This window comes from Lemur catta, chromosome 25 (genome assembly GCF_020740605.2).
Source record: "Lemur catta isolate mLemCat1 chromosome 25, mLemCat1.pri, whole genome shotgun sequence".
NCBI classification, from domain to species: domain Eukaryota; kingdom Metazoa; phylum Chordata; class Mammalia; order Primates; family Lemuridae; genus Lemur; species Lemur catta.
In genome coordinates, this window is record NC_059152.1 from 3,094,284 (window position 1) to 3,116,675 (window position 22,392).

The 22,392-nt window shown below is 37.3% G+C and overlaps 1 protein-coding gene across 3 annotated transcripts; it reads left to right on the plus strand.

The window, feature by feature from the left end:
- The first annotated feature begins 3 nt into the window (after positions 1 to 3).
- On the plus strand, positions 4 to 18,830 carry TFB2M (transcription factor B2, mitochondrial). 3 transcript variants are annotated; one of them, XM_045537176.1, is made up of 8 exons: positions 5 to 448; positions 1,186 to 1,274; positions 6,272 to 6,425; positions 6,767 to 6,915; positions 11,711 to 11,797; positions 14,358 to 14,420; positions 16,490 to 16,650; positions 18,101 to 18,830. In XM_045537176.1, the coding sequence occupies exons 1-8, from the start codon at positions 142 to 144 to the stop codon at positions 18,276 to 18,278; spliced, it is 1,188 nt and encodes a 395-aa protein (XP_045393132.1). In that variant the 5' UTR covers positions 5 to 141; the 3' UTR covers positions 18,279 to 18,830. The 3 variants fall into 3 exon arrangements, with proteins under 3 accessions (XP_045393134.1, XP_045393132.1, XP_045393133.1); XM_045537178.1 differs by lacking the exon at positions 16,490 to 16,650 and having other exon boundaries at positions 4 to 448; positions 18,101 to 18,143; XM_045537177.1 differs by lacking the exons at positions 6,272 to 6,425; positions 6,767 to 6,915.
- The last annotated feature ends 3,562 nt before the right edge of the window (positions 18,831 to 22,392 follow it).

Sequence of the window (22,392 nt, forward strand, 5' to 3'; positions counted from 1 at the left end):
TTCGCATGCGCGCTTCGTACTGTTTACTTCCGCCGGGCCTGGTCCGGCTGCAAGGCGATGCTGCACGTGGGGTCCCCTACTTGGGGTTCACCGAAGTAGAGACCCTGGGTGATCTTTGCAGCGGACCTTAGAGGCGAGGTCATGTGGGCACCGGGGCTTCCTCCGCGGCTGAAGCTTTCGGCCTTGGCGGGCGCCGGTCGCTTTTGCATTTGGGGGTCTGGAGCGTCGACGCGAGAGCACTTGCCGGCGAAGAACCACCGTGGCTTCTCTGACTCCTACCCGCAGCTGTTGCCGCATCCGGATTTCGACGAATCCCCGTCTTCGGCGTCCAAGGGCCGCTCACAGGCTAAGCGCTACGTAACCAATCGGAGATTGGCCGAGAGCGTGGCGGAAATCGTGCGGGGGAAACTAGAAACACCTCGTCACCTGCTCCTGGAGTGCAATCCAGGTGAGTCCGGCTGGATTGCATTTTCTTGGGTGGTCATCGTTGCTCCAGATTTTTATTGGCCACCCCGGGGATTGCTTTTTAAGACACTGCCCTTTCCTTCAAGCACCTTATTTGGCGAGATTGTTTTGCTAATGGCACCACAAAATATTTCTGTAGCAATTTGCACTTTACACAATATTTTGGTAAGACATGCTGTTAGATTTTATCATCTCTCCAAAGTAATTGCAAGCCCCACCCTCTAGATAAAATAATTTTATCGTGTCCTTCCATGTATCTCCTGAAAACCATAGCAGGATGCTGAGAACACAATCTTTGAATAATAATTTTTTAAAGCACTATTTCCTATCATGGGGAGTCAGTCCTGTTTACACTTGGTAATATCTTTGATAGTTAAAGCATCCAGATAGTCCATGAGTAAGTGGTAGGCTAGAGGCAACCCTTTTTGTTGGTTTTTTTCCTCCACGAGGTAATAAAACATTGTGATTAAAACTGCAAGTTTTGCAGTCGCTGCCAGAATGGTTTCAAAGCCAAGCTGTACAAGTAGTGATGTTGGAGTCAAGGGACTATACCTAATCACCAGTTCTCCAGTTTCCTTATATGTAAAAGGGAGAGTAAAATCTACTTTGGGGTTGTTGTGAGGTTTAAAATTAGATAATCAGTGTAAGACACGTAATGAAAGTTAAAGAATGTATGTTGTTTCTTTTCCAAATAAACTTTTCATTCTGTTAATATACTAGGTCCTGGAATCCTGACTCAGGCATTACTTAAAACTGGTGCCAAAGTGGTTGCCCTTGAAAGTGACAGAAAGTTTATTCCACATTTGGAGGTATGTTTTTAGTTTCTAAAAGTATGCTATTGTTCAGTCAACTACCTTTGAGTGTCTTAGGGAAGTAGAATTAAACACACTGTTACTATGAAATATCTTGTAGGGGCCATGTCTTAAATATCTTGTTTACCCTCAGTAACTGGAATGCAGTGAATATTCAATACTTGTTGAAAGACAGAAAGATTAGGAGTTCTGAGACTTGTTTTCTAGTTCTAGCTCTGCTACAGACTAGTTAAATAACTTTGAACAGTGTATATCACTGATATTGTTAGACTTGTTTCCTCATCTCTGGTAGGCTATGCTGTGAGCCTGCCTTCTGTGAGTTTGGAATCTAACTGGAGTGAGTGCTAAATGAGCTTAATGGGTCTATGTAAACTCCGGGTTTAGGATTTTAGAGGCAAAAAATGTTTGTTATACAAATTGGGTATCCTTTATCTGACATGCTTGGGACCAGAAGTACTTTAGACTTGGAATTTCTTCAGATTTTGGAATACTTGCATATACTTAATGAGATATGTTGGAGATGGGACCCAAATCTGAACACAAAATTCATTTATGTGTCATATACACCTTAAACATATGGCCTGAAGGCAATTTTATACAGTAGTTATAATAATTTTATACATGAAAAAAAATTTGTGTACATCAACCCATCAGAAAGTGAAGGTGTCACCATCTCAGCCATGTGGACAGCCTGGTTGCTTGGTTGTTTGGCAATACCATCATTCCCAAATCTGAATTTGTGTGCTACCAATAAGTAATCATTTCCTTATATACTTATTTACACATAAGTGCTTAACTAAAAAATACGACATACCATTAGTACAGTGAAAAAATAATGTGTTCAGGTTAACTAAGCAGCACAGTGGCATCACCAGAATACTTATCATCAGCTGTTAAACACAGCAACAACAAACCACAGCAGTCTGTGCTTACAGTGCTGTGTTTTGATTAGAAGATTGCTGTATACCGTATTTTCTTTTTTTTAGGTGAGAAGAAACATCAGAAGCAGTTGAGGGTCCAGGAAGTGGGTCCTCTAGGGATAAGGTGGCATTTTGCTGAATGCTTTCTTTAAATGTTTCCTCCAGCGTCATCTGCCTCTTTAAAGTCTAATTTATAAACTGACATGAATAAACTGTGTGTTATGCACCCACATTTTGTCTAAAACTTGTCAGCTGAGGTCAGGTGTGGAATTTTCCACTTGTGGTTTCATATTGGCACTCAAAAAGTTTTGGCTTTTGGAGCACTTCAGATTTTCAGATTAGGGATGCTCAACCTGTTGTTAGATATGGTTTCGTACAGTGAAGGCATTATCCAGATGGATTTTTCAGTGATTCTGCTTCTCACATAGCAGACAGGTTCACATAACAGTAAAGCAGTGGAAATTCCTTGCATCATTAGCCAGCTTTCTCTTTTCTTTGTCTTTGTCTCCCTTTCTCCTTTATAAATCTCTAGATTCAATTTAGGACACTTATGCTTCTCTATGCCAGCTTCGTGAAATCATGCAGATGGCTTTATCTAAAAGTGCAAGATGGGCCAGGCTTGGTGGCGCACACCTGTAGTCCCAGCTGCAGGATCTCACTTGAGCCCAGGAGTTCGAGGCTGCACACCAGACCATGTCTCAAAAAAAAGAGAGTGACAACAAAAAAATTAAGATGGCATTAAAATGTCTTTGTTTCTACTTAAAGTTGGTTATCCTATACCATAATAGTTGCTTTTCTATAAGATCTTCAAGATGATAACAGTCAAATTTAAAAACAGTTGTTTTGACTGGGCATGGAGGCTCACGCCTGTAATCCTAGCACTCTGGGAGGCCGACGTGGGAGGATTGCTCGAGGTCAGGAGTTCAAGACCAGCCTGAGCAAGAGCAACAGTGAGACCCCATCTCTACTAAAAATAGAAAGAAATTAGCTGGATAACTAAAAATATATAGAAAAAAATTAGCTGGGTGTGGTGGCGCATGCCTGTAGTCCCAGCTACTTGAGAGGCTGAGGCAGTAGGATTTCTTAAGCCCAGGAGTTTGAGGTTGCTGTGAGCTAGGCTGATGCCAAGGCACTCTAGCCCAGGCAACAGAGTGAGACTCTGTCTCAAAAAAATAAATAAATAAACAGTTGTTTTGGCTGGAGGCACAGTGGCTCACGCCTGTAATCCTAGTGCTTTGGGAGGCTGAGGCAGGAGGATTGCTTGAGTTCAGGAGTTCGAGACCAGCCTGAGCAAGAGTGAGACCCTGTTGCTACTAAAAATGTAAAAAAAAGAATTAGCTGGGTGTGGTGGGATGCATCTGTAGTCCCAGCTACTCGGGAAGCTGAGACAGGAGGATGGCTTGAGCCCAGGAGTTTGAGGTTGCAGTGAGCTATAATGACGCCACTGCACTCTAGCCAGGGTGACAGTGTGAGACTCTATCTCAAAAAATAAAAAGAAAATCAATTGTTTTAATGAAAAAAGGATTAGGGACTAGAGAAATTTTTGACACACAATAATTCTTACAGGGATATCAGTAATAAAATGTTTCTGAAGCTGTAAGTTTAAGCTTAAAAATCTGAACGTTATCGACTAAATCCAGTCTTTGATATAGAACTAGTTTTTGCTCTACTTCTTTTATTGTCTTATCATCACTAGCAGCATTAAATTATTCTTAATACATGTTCTTTCACTATTATTAGCCATTGTTACATAAATTGAAAAGCCATTCAAATAAAGTTTTATGTGAATTCATCCATTTGCCAAAATAAAAAAGAAGTAACAATGAATACATAGAACCTTTGTGGCCCCAAATTGGGGACTTAAAGTGGTATTATCAGACAATGCTTCTGGCAACCTAAAGTCTCTCAAGTTTGCTTCTCAAAACTGTAAGGATTTTCAAGGATGATACTTGACTCTGGATTTCTATCCAACTTTAGAATCTTCCTCCCTGCCCCCATTTCCCTCATAAAACTTCTGTGACTCCACAGTAACAGTGTTTCAGATAGGAAGAGTTTATTTTCCAACATGAATGGGCTAGGGATACAAATGTTGCTAATTGTGTTCCATAATAGTAAATCATGGTATGGTATATCCTTTCCATCCTTGAAAACTCTTGTTGCAGAAATAGTTACATATATTCAGTTAAAGAGATGTCAGCTTTTGTAGTAAACCCGGTCTTATTATAGCAGGGATAGAGCTAAGTCTTTTCAAAGAAGGGTGAATCTCAGCCCTAGCACTTTTTAGCTTTGAGACCCCTGGGCAAATAGGTAATTTAACCTGTCTGAACCTTGGTTTATCTCATATACAACATAAGAGATGTTAATACCCACCTGTCTGGGATTTTGATGAGATTTAAATGAAACAAACTTAAAGAAACTGCCTAACTTTATGACTAGTAGAAACTCAGGGGTTATTTTCCTTTCCTCTGTCTTTTTTGCTTCTTGTTTCTGAATCCTAAATGCCATTTAGTGGAATTTTCAAATGTGATTTCACTGTTATTGTAGGAATTGAATTATTTATCATGGAGCTTTGGTTGTTACCACATTTGAACTGGTGTTGAATGTTAATGATAGATGCGCTAAAGCAAAATATATGGTGCCCTCTCAGCATACACGTGTAAGGAAGTCGAAAGTATACATTGTTTATTTACATTTTCATCAAGCCAAAATTCATTAGCTTTCCTTAATTACAAAGATTAAAATGTCTCTTTGATAACTTGTGAGATTATTTAATGTTATACATGTTGACTGATTCTTAGAGTTTAGAGATAATCACATGCATTATATGAGTACTCTTCTTAAAGGAGAAGCTTCCGTGGCCCCATACTCTCCTGGTTTTCTCCTTTCCTTCCTTGTATCATTCTCAGCTTCTTGTCATTAGAGTTTGGAGGTACTCCATCTTCAGGCCTAGTCTCTTGTATTTCTCCCCAGGGATCTACATGCCTGGCTTAAATTACTTTCATCAAGCCAGATTCTCACAAATTTCTCTCTTCAGTCTGGACCACTCCACTGAGTTCCTTATTCAGGTATACAACTTCCTACCTGGCATCTCTGCTTGGATCACATAGTACATACACATCTCAACATCAATGTGATTTCCAACCCCAAGCCTTATTCCTTCCTCTAGTCTTTTTAAAAGGTTCTCTTGGAAGTGATTGTTAAGGTTTACTAGATTTAGAAATAGAATAATATTTATAGGTTGAACTCAAATGCTCAAGAAAAACTACGTTTTTGAATGTATAACTTTAAATTGCCAAATCATGTTAAACCTTAATACTAATAGAATCTTCTGTGCACAGAAACCTCAGTTGTGCACATCAAAAACATACTGCCCTCTCCTAATTTTTTTGTGACTTTAAATTAAGTTTATGATGTCTGTAGCTAATTCTTGTCCCTGACTACTAAGGTTTCTAGTGCTACTGTGAGATGAGCAATCAGGACAATGGGAAGACTGAGGGATATTGGACCTCTTCCGGGTGACAAGGTCTGTGGTTGCCTCTGTCTTTAGAAAAAGTAAAGGAAAAATTAAGGGAAAGATGAGAGTGACCTACACAATGAGCTAAGCAGCTAATTGCTGCTTCTCCTGACCACTATGGCTTGAAGTTCTCTGCCTAAGCCCACCTGTGGTCTCAGAATCTTTGCCCAGTGCTCCAAGTAGCCACTACTAAGTAATTAGAAATTAGCATGAGGAAGCTTTTTGAACAGCTGAAACCATTGTGAAAGAGTAAAGAAAAAGGGATAAGTAAGAATCTGTTGAAGGTTGTTTCTGTTTTGGGGGGTTTTGCTTGGTAATATTATTGTACTTTCACCACTTTTCAGGCATTAATTGACTTTTTTTTCTTCTGTTAAATTTTGGGTATGTTAGTAATATTTTCTTTACATCTTTATGGAGGTGGTAATATCTTTGTAAGAAGATTTTTGAATTGGCTGATATTTTATTCTTATTTTTTAAAGTACGTCTTTGAATTGTTGCAAAGTCTGCTTTAATGCTGAATTTTTTTTTTTTTTTAACATGTTATCTCTGTCTCTCTTTAGTCCTTAGGAAAAAATAGTCATGGAAGACTAGAAGTCATCCACTGTGACTTCTTTAAAATCGATCCGAGAAGTGGTGGGCTACCAAGACCACCCGTTATGGCTTCACGTACGCTTTTTCAGAATTTGAGAATAGAAGCACGTCCTTGGTCAGGCGGTAATTTTTTTCATTCACTAAAGCAAATGCCTTGTAATTTGTCATCTTTCTTTAGCCGTATATCTGATTTGTGGACAAGATTTGCATACGGTTTATATTGTACAATTTGTGAGCAGATGCTTTTACACTGAATATGGCATTTCCCTCACCTGGACACAGATAAGCATTTTGTTTTCCCAAAGGCCATGTTCCCTATCAAGGAAAGATGCTGAGGCTTAGTTTTACTTGAAGTAAACTTTAAATTAATATAGTCTGTTAACTTAGTTTGTCTCAATAAAATATGGTCATAGGAAAAGGTGTTAAGAACTTTATTCATATGTTTTTGCTTCTATTCCTAACAGGTATTCCTTTAAAAGTAATTGGAATTTTCCCATTTAAAAATGAAAGAAGGACACTTTGGAAATTTTTATATGACCTATATGCCTGTACTTCTATATATAAATATGGACGAGTAGAGCTAAATATGTTTATTAGTGAAAAAGAATACAAGGTAGGTTATTAATAAGTATCTACTTTTTGTTTTGAAAGAGTCCTGTGATTTTTCTCTGAGTAGTTTAAATCTGCAATTTTAATTTAGGACTCATGACAGTTGAGAATACTAAGATTGTTTTTAAATTTCTGTAGAGCAGTCTTTAATTCAGGTTGCTTTTAAACTGTAAAGTTCAGTGGCATTGAGTACATTCACAATGTACGACCATTATCAACATCCATCTCCACAATTTTTATCATCCCATATGAAACTCTGTATCCATTAAACACTAACTGCCCTTTCCCCTCCCCTAGTAACCATTGCTCTACTTTCTGTCTGTATGAATTTGACTGTTCTAGATACCTCATATAAATGCAGTCATACAGTATTTGTCCTTTGGTATCTGGCTTATTTCACTTAACATAATGTTTTCAGGGTTCATTCATATTATAGCATGTGTCAGAATTTCATTTTTCTTTCAGGCTGAATAATATTCCTTTGTATGTATACACCACAATCTGTGTATCTTCATCCATCTATGAACACTTGGTTGCTTCCACCTTTTGGCTATTGGGAGTAATGCTGTCGTGAACATGAATGTATGAATATCTCTTAAAGTACTTACTTTCAGTTCTTTTGGGTATATATATAGAAGTGGAATTGCTGGATCATATGGTAATTCTCTTCTTGATTTTTTGAGGAACAGCCATACTGTTTTCCATAGTGAATGCACCATTTTACATTCCCACCCACACTTGTGTTCTGGGTTTTTTTTTTTTGATAGTACCCATCCTAATAGTGTGAAGTGGTATTTCCTTTCTTTTTTTGGTTTTTATTTTAGAGATGGGGTCTTCCTATGTTATCCGGGCTGATTTCAAACTCTTGAACTCCTGGGCTCAAGGGATCCTCCTGACTCAGTCTCCCAGGTTGCTGGGTTTGTACGCGTGTGCTACTGTACCCAGCTTAAGTAGTATTTCATTGTAATTTTGATTAGCATTTTCCTAATGATTAGTTATATTGAATGTCTTTTCATGTACTTACTGACCAGTCATTTTGTATATCTTCTTTGGAGAAATGTCCATTCAAGTCCTTTGCCCATTTTTTTATCAGGTTTTTTTTGTTTATTACTGAGTTTTAAGAGTTCTTTATATATTCTGGTTATTAATCCCTTATCAGATAAGTAATTTGCAAATATTTTCTCCTGTTCTTTGAGTTGCCTTTTTACCCTATTAACAGTGTCGTTTGATGCCCAAAGTTGTACATTTTGATGAGGTCGAATTTGTGTCTTTCTTTTGTTGCTGTGCCTGTCCTGTCGTCTGTAATGAATCATTGCCAAATCCCATGCTGTGAAGCTTTCCCTTCCCCCTGTGTTTCCTTCTGAGTGTTAACAATTTTAGCTTTTATATTTAGGTCTTTGATCCATTTGAGTTAATTTTTATATACGGTGTCAGGTAAGGGTCCAACTTCATTCTTTTCCATGTAAAGACCTAGTTTTTCCAGGACCATTTGTTGAAAAGACTGTTCTTTCCCCCATTGAATGCTTTGGCATCCTCGTCAGAAATCATTTGTCCTTATATGTGAGGGTCTATTTCTGGGCTCTTTTTGTCTTCCATTGGTCTATATACTTGTCCTTATGCCAATACCACACTGTGTTATTACTATAGCTTTGTAGTAAGCTTTGAAATCAGGAACTGTGAGTCCTCTAACTGTATTTTTTTTTCATGATTTTTTAGGCTATTTGTGGTTCCTTGAGATTCCATATCAATTTTAGGATGGATTTTTCTATTTTCAAAAATTGTTGGGATTTTCATAGGGATTGCATTGAATCTGTAGATCACTTTGAATAGTGTTGGCAATATTACCAATCTGTGAATACAGGCTGTCTTTCCATTTATTTGTGTCTTTAATTTCTTTCAGCAGTGTTTTGGAGTTTTTAGTGTACAAGTCTTTCATCTCCCTGGTTAAGTTAATTTTTAGTTTTTTAATTATTTTTGATGCTATTGTAAATGGAATTATTTTTCTAATTTGCTTTTCCAATTGTCCATTGCTAGTATATAAAAATACAACTGATTTTTGTGTATTTATTTTGTGTCCTGCAATTTTGCTGGATTTGCTTGTTAGTCCTAACGGGATTTTTTTTTTTTTGAATCTGTAAGGTTATAGACTTTACCTTTTATTCTTTGTAATGCAAGGGCCTCCTGATGACCTCAATATTGCTGTGAGAGTAATCTTTCTTTTCTGCCCAGAATGTTTCATGTTATTAATCTGTTAATACAATATAACAGGAAATGCTTATTTGTATATAAGAGAGCTAAGGGGTAGCATAGCAGGGCAAGAAATGAAGAGATGATTTACTCCCAGACCTATATAGTAAATATTGACTAGGCATGGAAAGAGAGCAGGAGGCTCAGAACCTTGAGGAGGTTGTCCATACAGTATGTAAACAAAGGAATAAAGGGAAGAAAAATGGGAAATGCTTCATTGGATTTTGTCTTCCTACTAGGATAATGTTCCAGTGGCCCTTGCTTCTTTTACCACGGACCTTATCACGTGTGGCTTCCTCTCTCTGTAGGGCTCTCCCATTCACTAGGGTAATCTTGCATCCTTCAGCATTAACAATTCTTGACTCAAAATTTAATAGCTCATGTGATACGTACTTCTAACACACCTATCCTTTCCCACAGTATACACCACAGGTTAATTTTTCATATAATTGGCTAATGTTTTTCTAACCTGCTGTGTTACAGGATCCATAGGGCAGAAATTATTTGTTTTGTTTACTTCTATAACTAAAGCAACAAAGTAGTTATTATGCTTTATTTATTTATTTATTTTTTTGAGACAGAGTCTTGCTCTGTCACCCGGGCTGGAGTGTAGTTTCGTCATCATAGCTCACTGCAACCTCAAAGCTCCTGGACTAAAGCGATCCTCCTGCCTCCCGAGTACCTGGGACTACAGGTGCACACCACCATGCCTGGCTAATTGTTTTCTATTTTTTATAGGGGCAGGGTCTTGTTCTTTCTCAGGCTGGTCTCGAACTTCCTGGCCTCAAGCAATCTTCCTGCCTCAGCCTCCCAAAGTGCTAGCATTACAGGCATGAGCCACCTCACCTGGCCTAATATACACTTGTGTTTCAGTTGTTCTTTAATGAGGTTTAGCCCTGATAGGCCATATGATTAAAGGAAATCAGTCTCAAATACATTACATTTTTAAGTGTACAAGATGATATATTAGGTTATTAAGTATGAAATGTCTGACTTCCTGAAGTACTAATTTTGACAGTTGATACCACTGACATTTCACTTTGACACTTCTTATTTTATTTTTATTTTGAAGTTACATCCTCATTCTTTCAAACGCACAGTTTGGCTTGTCATTATCTTTCACGTCTTTTTTAGAGAAATTTTTGTGAAACCATGGATAAGTAAAAAATGAGTTTCATCGTGGAACCAATGCAGTGCCATAGACAGCTTGAAATATCAATGAAACGTTTGTGAAGGATGTGGCTAATGAACACATAGTACCTCAGTGGTTTGAGAAGTTCTGTTCTGGTGATTTTATTCTTGCAAATGAGCCACGTGGGTGACCTGCTACCAAGGCGGATCATGATGAGCTGAAAGCTATGGTGGAAGTGAATCCATCTCAACCTACGTGTGAATTAGCAGCAAGGTTTTGATGTTACTATTCTAACAATATTGGACCATTGGAAACAAATCAGCAAGGTAAAGAAGCGGGAGAGATGGGTTCCGCATGAATTAAGCAGGCATCAGAAGAGACATCATCTCGAAGCTTGCCTTTCTTTGCTGTCATGACATAAAGGCGAACCATTTAGACACCAGATTGTTACATGTGATGAAAAGTGGATTCTTTTTGACGGTTGCAAGCATTCAGCACAACCGTTGGGTAAAGATAAAGTGCCGAAACACAGTCCAAAACCAAATATTCATCAAAAAAAGCTCATGCTGTCTGTTTGGTGGTCCATTGCTGGTATTATCCACTACAGCTTCATCAAACCTGGTCAACTGATTACAGCGTATGTCTACTGCTACGAATTGGATGAAATGATGAGGATGCTTGCGATTAAGCAGCTGAGATAGGTCAATAGAGATAGGCCAATCCTTTTGCAAGACACCGCTCACCCACATGGCTCACAAACTGCTTAAACTACAGAAGCTGGACTCAGAAACTCTCTGTCATCCACCATATTTACCAGACCTTGCACCAACTGACCTATCACTTCTTCCAGGCTTTGGACCACTTCTTGCAAGGAAAAATACTCGATTCTCAACAAGCTGTGGACAACGCCTTTCACAATTTCATCACCACTCACTCTCCAGGCTTCTTCGTTGGTAGCATAAACAAGCTACCCTTAAGTGGCAAAACTGTCACTAGTTTAGGTGCATGCTTTGATTAATTGTACTGTTTTTTTGTTTGAATGTAGTAAACTACACTTTTGATTTGAAACCGGGCATTCCATATTTAATGACCTAATATTTTCAACATGAATGTTTAAAGACTCTTCTAAATGGTTAAGATTTGGCATTTAATTCTTTTTTTTTTTTTGTTTTTGAGACGGGGTCTCACTGTATCACCCAGGCTTGTCTCAAACTCCTGACCTCAAGCGATCCTGCCGCCTGAGCTTCTAGAGTAGCTGAGACTACAGACGTATGCCACTGACTGCATTTTTGTATCTAATTCTAATTTTCTTTTCTTACATTCCTAGATGCTGTTAAGATACTAATATTAAGGTCCAACATTTTATTTTGATTGATTATAAGTGTATATAACGTGTAATTTTTATTTTCCCTTTTTCTAGAAACTGATGGCAAATAGAAATTCAAGCTTGTATGATGTGTTGAGTGTGCTCTGGCAAGTAGCTTGTGAGATTAAGATTCTGCAAGTGGTAAGCAAAATCCTTCTGGATTTTAAGAGACAACTTTATTGTTTTTCAAAGAGCTAGTAAATGGAGATAATTTAAAGATTAAGTTATTATTTTTCCCAAGTGTTGAAGTAATAGGACAAGGTAAATTAAAAAAAATTTTTAATTTTTTCCTTATTATAAAAATAATATATGCTTAGTGTAAAAACAGGAAATGTGTGTGTGTTTTTTAAAGGAAAGAAAACAAAGGTGTTTTTTAAAAATCACCACTGTACTTCTACGCCCAGAGGTCACTGTTAAACATTTGTGGTCTATTTTTAGTCTTCTACTTTTCTTCTGCTTTTCTTTTTCTTTACGTAGTGGAGATGATATTGTTTTGTATGTTGTTTTTTTCACCTAATAGCTAATAGTTAATTGTAAGCTTTTGCCCTTGTCATTGAACATGCTTTCTCAAGTTTTTAATGGCTATTTAATGATAGTTCATTATAAAGTATTATTCTTTTTAATTTATTTCCTTATAGAAGATCAGAGTTGTCTGATAGAAATATAATGTTAGCCACGTATGTAATTTTACATTTTTAGGTAGCAACGTTATAAAAAGCTTTTAAAAAGGTGAAATTAATATTATAATTTATTTAACCCAGTCAATTCAAAATACTGTCATTTCAATGCATAATCAGTGTTTTGAGATTAATTATTACATAATTTACATTTTTTGTGCTTGTAAGTCTTTGAAATCCCGTATGTAGTATACACTTATAGTACAGTTCAATTCAGACTAGACACATTTCAAATGTTCAGTAGCCACATGTGGCTAACAGCTGCCGTATTTGATAGCAGAGAGCTACAGTGTAATAAAAAAATGATAACATTTCTTTCATACTGTAATTTGTCCATTCTCTTGTTCATTTTAGTAAACTAAAGTATGTATCAAGTAGTTTTTATAGAATATAAAGTTATATAGTTATAAATTCTTGTTCTTTTAAAGGTGTATTGATTTAATTTTTAAAGTTTTGCTAGTGTGTTTCTTCATGTCGTCTCCTCATTGCTTTTATCTGGAAACATGCTGAGCCCTTCAGTCTGGGTACCCAGTTGTGTGTTTGTTAGCCTAGGAATCCTGTCTCATTTGATTTTAGCTGTTGTTCCAATTCTTTTTTTTTCCCTTAAATACACTTGAGGTTCTTAGGTTGGAACTCTCTGGTCCTTGTCTTTCATATCTATCGTGTTCTCATTTCTCTCCATTCTCAGAGTCTTTTTACGCTTAGTCTTCACATCGCTGATTATGCTTTCTTCCTGGGCTATATATTGTAATCTCAGTACTATATATAGTTCTTGGTTTCCCAAAAATTCTTCCTGACCCACTGATTTTGTCTCATTCTGTTGGCTTTTCTTCTCAACCCCTTCTGTCCTGTCCTCATGGCTTTTCGCTAGTTTCTTCATAGAAGCCTCCTGAGGACTTTAGCTTTCAAGATAATGCTTCCTTCTTCTTATCCCTTAGTATTTATTTTTAAAGGTCCCAGGTTAAGTTTTGCCATTTACAACACTCCAGAAAGGAGAGGTCTTTCTGGACCCAACATTTTTCAGTAGTTGCTTCACTGTGTATCTGTAACTGCAGAGTAAGTTGTTGAACTCAATTTCCAGGGTCTTGCAGGTTTTCCCCTATGGTGGCTTCATTAAAGGAAAGTCAGGTCTCTTCTGCCCCGACTGCCATACCCTAACCTTGTGTGAATAGATCAAGCAGATGGGAAACTAGTGTACTGCTGTGCATGATTTGCCTTCCTCTGCTTAAAGTGGCATTTCTGCAACTGCTAGGAATTTCACGAATTGGCAAAAATTGTATTTTCCATTCCACTCCCATTGCCACTGGAGTGGTTAATAAATTACCATTTCTGACAGTAGCCTTTAAACCTTGTGCTCACTATTGTTTTAGTCTTTTAGGTCTGTGTCAGATGCTGTTTTAACCCACTCTTATTTTGAAATTTAGTATGGGTATGTGCAGATTTTTTTTTTTATATAGAATAATTTTTCAGACAGGTCCTCTTTTAAAATTGCTTCACGCACAAAATTTTATATTACAAAAGTTAGATACAAAAAAATAATGATCCTTTTTCAAATTGATGTGTCTTTATTTGTGTATCTCCTTATATGTCCTGACATATTCAAGTCAGTTTGTTTAATAGGCTTTTCCACTAAGGCAGGGCAAAACAATCCTCTGTATTGATCTGATAGCCCTTAAACTGCTGATTCTGACTGTAATATGCAAATGTTGGCTAGTAAAGATTATAACTTAAGAACCTATTTGTATAATCGCATTAAGCATAACTCTCCTTTAAGTAAGACAGACAGAGTACTGGGGTAGACCTTTGATCCTTCTCTTTATCTTAAAAAAATTAAGGAGAGAGATGTATATTGTATATTATTCAACTATCCTGTGTTGTTTTTCTTAAATCCAAATAGCCTGTGACCCAGATTTAATTCATTTTCTAATTTAGGCAAATTTTTTTTAAGGCAATTATAATTTGGGGCACTTTGACCAAAAAGAAGTAAAAAGAAATGTTGTTTTGTTTTTGTTTTTCTTCCCAAGGTGCCTTCGTCATCATTTGACGTCTGTACCCAAAAAGGGCAGCTGGAAAAAGCCAAGCATAGGGTAAGAATAAATAAATACCTTTCTCTTTCCCTTTTTTCCCCTAAATGGAACTTTTTTTTTTTTTTTTTAGGATTATTGGGTATTCTTTATTTAAGTTTTTAATTCTAGAATAACTAGAAATGTTCTTTAAACATAACCTACTACTTTTAATAAATTGAAATTATTTTGGAAGAGAGTTGTATTTATCAGCTGTTATGCAATGGATGCTAGCATAGTAGGCTTAAACAGATAATCTTTCTTCTCTTTTTATCTCTGTTGAAGTGTAGATACATCTCAAATTTGGAAAATATCACTTTAATAGTCATCAAATTTGAAAAACCAAAATCAAAATTTTATAACCTATTAATTAGAAATTTGTAATATTGCTAATTATATTATATGGTTCAATTCACCAATAGGTACTACCCAGAAATTGGGACTTTTATTTTTGTTTCTGTGGTTTTTTTCCCTTTCTATCTAAAGAACCAAAATGATGATGTTACTATGTGGTCCTCTATTTAGTTTATCTCAGAGCTACTTGTGAAATTCTAATAAAGTAGCTGAAGTTTCACAAAAAACTTCTGGACTCAATTTGGAATTCCACTTTAGAATTTAATGCTGATGATGGCTGAATCCCAGCATAGCAGTTCAGTCTGACGATCCTTTTTGCTTGCTTTGTGTTTTTGCTCACTCTTACCACTAAAGGAAAAAGAAAAATATCAATTTTCTTTCAGTGGTCTGGTTTTAGAGTGATGAGTCATTATGATTTTAGTTCTATTTGACTATTTATATAGCATAATTTATGTAATCTCAAAAAATAGGAGTACTGCATTTTGCCTTGGATACTATTAGGGACTTATCCACATATTCTAAAATGAACAATCCTGTATATAAGTCACTTTCTAATTTTTTGAATGAGAAGCTCAAAAGCTAAAAAAGTTCTTGGCCCATTTAAATATATGAACTGTTAGGGATGAAGATGAAATAAGCCAAATGTCATGTTTCATGAGAGAATTCTGTTTAGACATTTCACATTTATTTTAGATATCAGCATGTTCATAATTGGTATAGAAGCTCTAAAATGGTTTTTCTAGAGCACATTAGCTTCATTTTTTATCCAAGTTGTTTAAAAAGACTTTCTTCTTTTTAAATATGCAATTAAAAAATTTTTTTTTTTTTTTTTTTTTGAGACAGAGTCTCACTTTGTTGCCTGGGCTAGAGTGAATGGCGTGGCATCAGCCTAGCTCACAGCAACCTCAAACTCCTGGGCTTAAGCGATCCTCCTGCCTCAGCCTCCCGAGTAGCTGGGACTACAGGCATGCACCACCATGCCCGGCTAATTTTTTCTATATATATTAGTTGTCCAGATAATTTTTATTTCTATTTTTAGTAGAGATGGGGTCTCGCTCAGGCTGGTCTCGAACTCCTGACCTCAAGCAATCCACCCGCCTCGGCCTCCCAGAGTGCTAGGATAACAGGCGTGAGCCATCGCGCCCGGCCTGCAATTAGAAATTTTAAGTTAATCTTTTTTTTTTTTTTTTTTTAAGCCTTAGTGTCTGGTGTGTTATGCCTCAGGTATAGCAGGGAAACAGTACATGTTAATGTCATGTTTGGGATTTGATTTTACCCCACTTACAAGTTAACAAGCTGTTATAATTTCTTGGATGCTGGCCAAAAAAACCACAGGCTCCTGGATCAGACAAGGACTTTACTTGGCTCCCTTCCCGTGGAGTGGCGTGATATGGCTCAGTTGGGTGCTTTGCATGTGGTGGGTTGCATTGCAGCTGAGGAACACAGGGCTGGGGGAATCCACCTCTTTTATAGCAAACAGTAAGCAAGCCACCTCTCTTTCCTGGAGGGAGACATTATCTCATGCCTCAAGGCTGCTTACTGCAGACAACGCTGAGAAATGGCCCAGGTAAAGAGCAGTTAGGGCTTTGCATTCTTGGAATGCCCAGTAAGACAATCCAGACACACTCAGGGCCTGTGGCCATTGTGTCTTCCAACAGGTCACTTGAAGGAGTAAGTGAACAGTGTCTTCCTCTGGCAACCTTCTGTGACTAACACAGTTTACTTTCCCTTCTTTCCAGGAATCATTAGAACCAATAGTGCAAAATGTGTATTTTATTCAAATGACGCCTCGTAAAAATTTATTTACAGAAAACTTAACGCCTATTAACTACGATGTATTTTTTCACATGATAAAGCACTGTTTTGGGAAGCGCGGCGCCAGGCTAATAGACCACTTACAGTAAGTAAAAAGAATAAAAGCAAGTATAAAAGTAGCAATTTAATGCAAGAATTATTCTTTCAGGTTAGAGGTCGATTTTTCACATCTTGATTTACAGAGTGAAATATGTTTTCGCTCATATTTCTTCAAAACACTTCCTTCTCCCTGGCATACATTTTGAGAAAAATACATTTTCCACATGATCTCCCCCTGAACTGCATTTATTTTCCTTCTTTGAACAACACCCAGGGGTGCCTACAAGTCGTTTTATCTTTGTCAGAGTGTAGGCTGAGGTTTTACCGATAGGAAGCACCAGCTGGAGTGGAGAAGGCCGAGTTACTGGAGGTATGCCCTGCCTTTAGCAGCTCCCTTTCCTAACCAAAGCAGCGATGGATTGTTATACTACCCTGGTTCTCTTGCCTTGGACCAAATTTTATATTTTTACCTAAAGCTTTATAAAAATTATACTTGTTAGCCAGGTGCAGTAGCTGTGAGCATGTATAATGTGAGCATTTTGGGATGCTGAGGTGGGAATTGCTTGAGGCCAGGAGTTCAAGATCGGCCTGAGCAACATAGCAAGACCCTGTCTCTACAAAATATAGAAGAGAATAGCCGGGCAAGGTGGCGCATGCCTATTGTCCCAGCTACTTGGGAGGCTGAGAAGATCACTTGAGCCCAGGATTTTGATGTTGCAGTAAGCTATGATGATGTCACTGCACTGCACTCTAGCCTGGGCAAGAGAGAGAGAATTCTAAAAAAAAAAAATTGTTTTTGCTGTCTTTACATGCTTTGTGTATATATAATTTTTATATAGGGCTGATGTGTACATTTCTGTAAGTTGTGCATGGCACCTTGTAATCAGCAGCCCATGGTCATTCAAAATATTGTCAGGATGGGAGAAATGTTAAAACAGTTATTTTAATTAATTTGATGATCATTTAATATATAACTCTGAGCTGCTGACTAGACGGTATTTAAAAATAAATGTTTAAAGTGGCAATGGATCAGTAAAAGTAATCTATTATTTTTCTTGCCACCTTGTAGTGGTAGCTATTTTGAGTGAAAATAAGAAATAAATATGGTAAGCTCTAGTGCAGAATATTAAAAGTTCCCTTGTAGGTCTCTGTGGATTGAAAACATGTTACCAAGATTCTATTCAGTATCAAAAAGTATTGAAACTGTTTCAAGAAAGAGGTAGGCAGAAGAATTTTTATAAAGGGCAATAATTAGGCCGAGATTTTTGTGTGAGAATTGATTAGACAGTGTTAAAGCCTAAATCTGCTATTTTCATTGTAGGTTAGTTATGAAACTTTAGGAATAAACATGAAGTTATTGTAAACTCTTAAATAAGATTAATTATATATAATAAGTTAGGCATTTTAAATTGGGCTTAGAAGCCATCTCTATCAACACTAACTGACAATGGTATGAGAAAAGAATTAAGCACACTTACTTTGTATTTCTTTTGCAGTTGTTTGACTCCCATTGACGCAATGGATATATTGATGCAAATACAAAAAAGTGAAAAAGTGAAAGTAACTAATTTGTGCCCTCAAGACTTTAAACGCGTTTTTGAAACTATAGAGGGTTCCAAAGATTATGCTCATAAATGGCTATATGATGACACCATGAGTGAGACAAAGCAGTAGACTGTCGAGACATTTGCTGCAACGGTTTATTTGGAAATTATGACACAAATGAGAAAGAACTAAATCTGAAACGCTCGCATCCTTTCAACAGAAGATAACTTCTTGTTTTATACAGACTAGCAGGTCATTTCTTCTGAAGTTGATATCATTAGTATATTGGATGAAATAATTTTATTCGCAACTGAATAAAATCAAAAGTTTAATTGTGGACTTGATCAAACTGAATTTGTTTTGTTTCAAATTATCTTCTGTAAACATACTGGTTTTTGTAGGGTGTTTCCAGTTGAGATTTAGTTTGCTTTTTAAAATGCTTTTGGCCAAACATCTTACATTGTATGAAATATTCCACTTTCATCATTGCTGATTTTTACATCCCACTGTGGAGCAAAAGAGACTATATATATTATTAAGCTTAGAAAGTAAACAAAACTGATAAAAGTGGTTGGTTTTACCTTTCAGTTTGTTGAAATGTATTATCAAGTACTGTACAATGAAAATATTTAAATTTTAATATGATTTAAACTTTTTTAGAAATTAAAACATTTGAAGTAAGATTTTGTGATCATTTTTTTTGCCTCTAAATGTCTAATAAAACATTAAATTGACCCTACCTTACTCACTTTTAGTTGTCATATATAGTCAGTGTATTTTAAGTGAGTAATGCAAACTTTGTTACTTATAAGTCTCTTGCATTTTTGTTCTATCAAGAAAATTCATCTGAAGTTAGATCTTCATGAGAACCTAAATGGAATTAAGAGTATTTTCCTTTTAGGCACAGTGCTACCTGGTGCCTGTGGTCCCAGCTGCTCAGAAGGCTGAGGTGAGAGGATCATTTGAACCCAGGAGTTCAAGTCCAGCCTAGGCAACAGAGCAACACCCATCTCTAAAAAATTTTTTTTTTAATTTTTTTCAAAAGGCTATTTACTTTTTTCTAAATTAATTTTTTTAAGAACATGGGGTTTTGTTCTGTGGCTGAGGCTGGAGTACAGTGGTGTAATCACAGCTCACTGTAACCTCAAACTCCTGGGCTCATTCAATCCACCTGCCTCAGTCTCCCAAGGAGCTGGAATGACAGGTGTACACCACCACAACTGCCTAATTTTTATTTTTTTTATAGTTTTAGAGACAGAGTCTTGCTGTGTTGCCCAGGCTGTTCTCAAACTCCTGGCCTCAAGTGATCATCCTGCATTGACCTCCCAAACTTTGGGGATTACAGGTGTGAACCACTGTGCCTGGCCCTAAATTTTTTTTTTATTGATACATAATAGATGTACATATTTTCAGGGTTAAAAATATTTTCTTCCATCATAGAAGAAGCCTCTAGATTTTAGCTGAGACATATCTAATCTCCTCTGGTTTGTTTACTATTACAACATTTCAGACTACCTAAGGGCATGTTAGTACTAAGTAACTCTGTGGGGCATGTTTTATATAGGTAGCCCTTAGCCAAACGAGGTTTTCCTGACTTCCCTACTGTTGTCATTGGTTTACAGTTTATTCTGGCTGGAAATTCTGAATTCCCTCCTTTCTCTTCTAATTCCTATTTTCTATTAAATAATTTGCCCAATCCTCGTAATGTCTTTCAGTCTTCCCACTGTTTCTTCCCTAGCCCTGTGCTTAAGCCTAGATTTCTCCTGAATCATCCTATCTCTTTTCTCATCCAGCGCATCGTGTTCATCACTGCCCTATTAGTCTTTATAAAACATCTGTTTTACCATATAGACTTGATCAAAAACAGTGCTAAGTTTCAAGAGGCCTTGGTTTCCAAATTACTAATAATGTCATCTATCTCATGGGTTTATTTTTAGGAGCAAATGAGTTAATTAAGAAAGGGCTGGGTGTGGTGCTCACATCTGTAATCCCAACACTTTGGGAGGCTGAGGCAGGAGGATCGCTTGAGGCCAGGAGCTTGAGACCAGCGTAGGCAACACAGCAAGACATACCCACACACACCCCAGCCCCCGTCTCTGCAAAAAATAATTTTTAAAAATAACCAGGTGTGGTGGCATGTGCCTGTAGTCCACCTACTTAGGCGGCTGAGGCAGGAGGATCTATTAAGCCCAGGAGTTCCAGGCTGCAGGGAGCATGATCCCACCAGTGCACTCAGATGCTGTCTCTTAAAAAAAAAAAAAAAAAGGCTTAGAGAAGTTGGCGGAGCAGAAGCAGCTATAAATGTTGGTAAAATATGTTATCTTCTACTTCTTCCCATTATAGGTAGTCTGAGCCCTCTTGTGCTGTCATTCTGCATTCAAGAAACTAGAATTTTTTTAAAAAGAAAAATTTGCAGTTGTCCATTCACTGAAAGATGTAAATAATTAATGAAGTATCATTAGATTTATGCATTTGAGTGACCTCCATTAATTGTAGAGTGAGAAATTAATTTGACATTCAGTGTCTTTCACATGGGATAGATGCAGCCTAAAGACAGTGGAGGTGTGGCCAAATCTCTAGTTTTGGGGAGCATAGTTGACAGATGTCCCCAGCTACTGTCCCTCTGAATCCACCACTATGTTTATTTCAAGGCTACACTTCCTGCAGGATGCTCCTAGCCAATGACTTTGCATGACAGAGGTACTAAGGCTGGCCCATACTGGTGACACACACAATGCCAAAGGGCAATTTTGACTCAAGGATTCCCTATTGGTCTGGCTGAACATTTTTGGAATTTCGTTGCAGTCTACGACTCTAGTTCCAACCCAATCCTCCTTCCTTCCCTCACATTCCTTGGAGTCAGACCTGCAATCGCAGTATGAAGGTTCATCCTGCCTTCTCTTCCCTTATTTAATAAATGACTTGGACAGCTAGGCCTGTCTTGGCATCTGCTTCTCTGCAGACTTGAACTAACACAGGAGTCAAGGAATTTCAAAGCACCAGGAAGAAAGTTGTCAAAACATGAAGCAAGTGTTAGAAAGCCAAGTTTTAAGTCAAGCTGAGCTCTGATATCAAGACACCAGCTGTGGGCTGAGCCTGGTGGCTCATGCCTATATTCCCAGCACTTTGAGAAACCAAGGTGGGAGGATCGTTTGAGGCCAGGAGTTCAAGAACAGCCTGGGGAACATAGTGAGACCCCCCCTGTCTCTACAAAAAATAAGAACATTTAGCCGAGTGTGGTGGTGCATGCCTATAGTCCCAGCTACTTGGGAGGCTGAGGCTGGAGGATCCCTTGAGCCCATGAGTTTGAGGTTATAGTGAGCTTTGATGGTGCCACTGCACTCCAACATGGGTGACAGAGTGAGATCCTGTCTCTAAAAAAAAAAGAAAAGATAAAAAGATACCAGATGTGGAATGATTCTTGATGATTACAAGGCCCGGCACCAAGTAATTCAGATTAAGCACTTACAAAAATAGTTTACCATAGGGCCTTTCATTTTTGCTGGTGGCTGAGGATAAAGGATGGTTGTTTGGGTTGTTTGGATACCCCAAACTTGATGAATTTAGCAGACTGTACAAAGGGAACACTGAGAATATAGCCTGGTATCTCAGTTTGCACTGGACAAGTGAAATAAGTGTCCATACAAATAGCTCTAGCTAAGATCATGGTGGGTAGAGGTAGCTGGGAAAGCTAAGTGCTTGGGTTGTTACAACAGGAGATTCAGTGGTATAAAGGATTTTTTTGTTTGTTTCCAGAATACTGATAACTTTTCAATAATAAAACAGATTTTTTTCTCTAGAATATATAAGAATGCAGTCAGTAAATTCAGAAGATGATTTGGAGTAAAACAGGCATGCTCTATATAAGTGGGTTAAAAAAAGGTTTCTATTGTGAAACACTGCCATTTGTTCTCTTATCACTAAATTGTAGACTGGCTTTTATCAGGTTATATCTGAGCCTTGGTTTTGTCATGTACAAAATGAACCAATTGATCGAACTTAGTTTTATCAATAGTGGTACAGCCTGGTATTATGCACCTTCTGGCATATGATACAACATAGACAATATCATCTGTAGTATGTTTTTTGACAAAAAATGTTTCACTTCCATCAAATCAACCGTCTAGACTCTACCACCTAGACCTAACTTGCAGTTTACAGGAAATACAGGGAAGAGAGGAACAAGTTAAACGACACCCTGGGAAAACCAATGCACAAATACAGAATTAGGAACATTTTACAA

Excerpts from the sequence above, each read along its gene's own strand:
- TFB2M (XM_045537176.1), top strand. The coding sequence starts at position 142 with ATGTGGGCACCGGGGCTTCCTCCGCGGCTGAAGCTTTCGGCCTTGGCG. Across the intron at positions 6,426-6,766 it reads AGCACGTCCTTGGTCAGGCG|GTATTCCTTTAAAAGTAATT; the intron begins GTAATTTTTTTC and ends TATTCCTAACAG. Across the intron at positions 16,651-18,100 it reads AGGCTAATAGACCACTTACA|TTGTTTGACTCCCATTGACG; the intron begins GTAAGTAAAAAG and ends TTTCTTTTGCAG.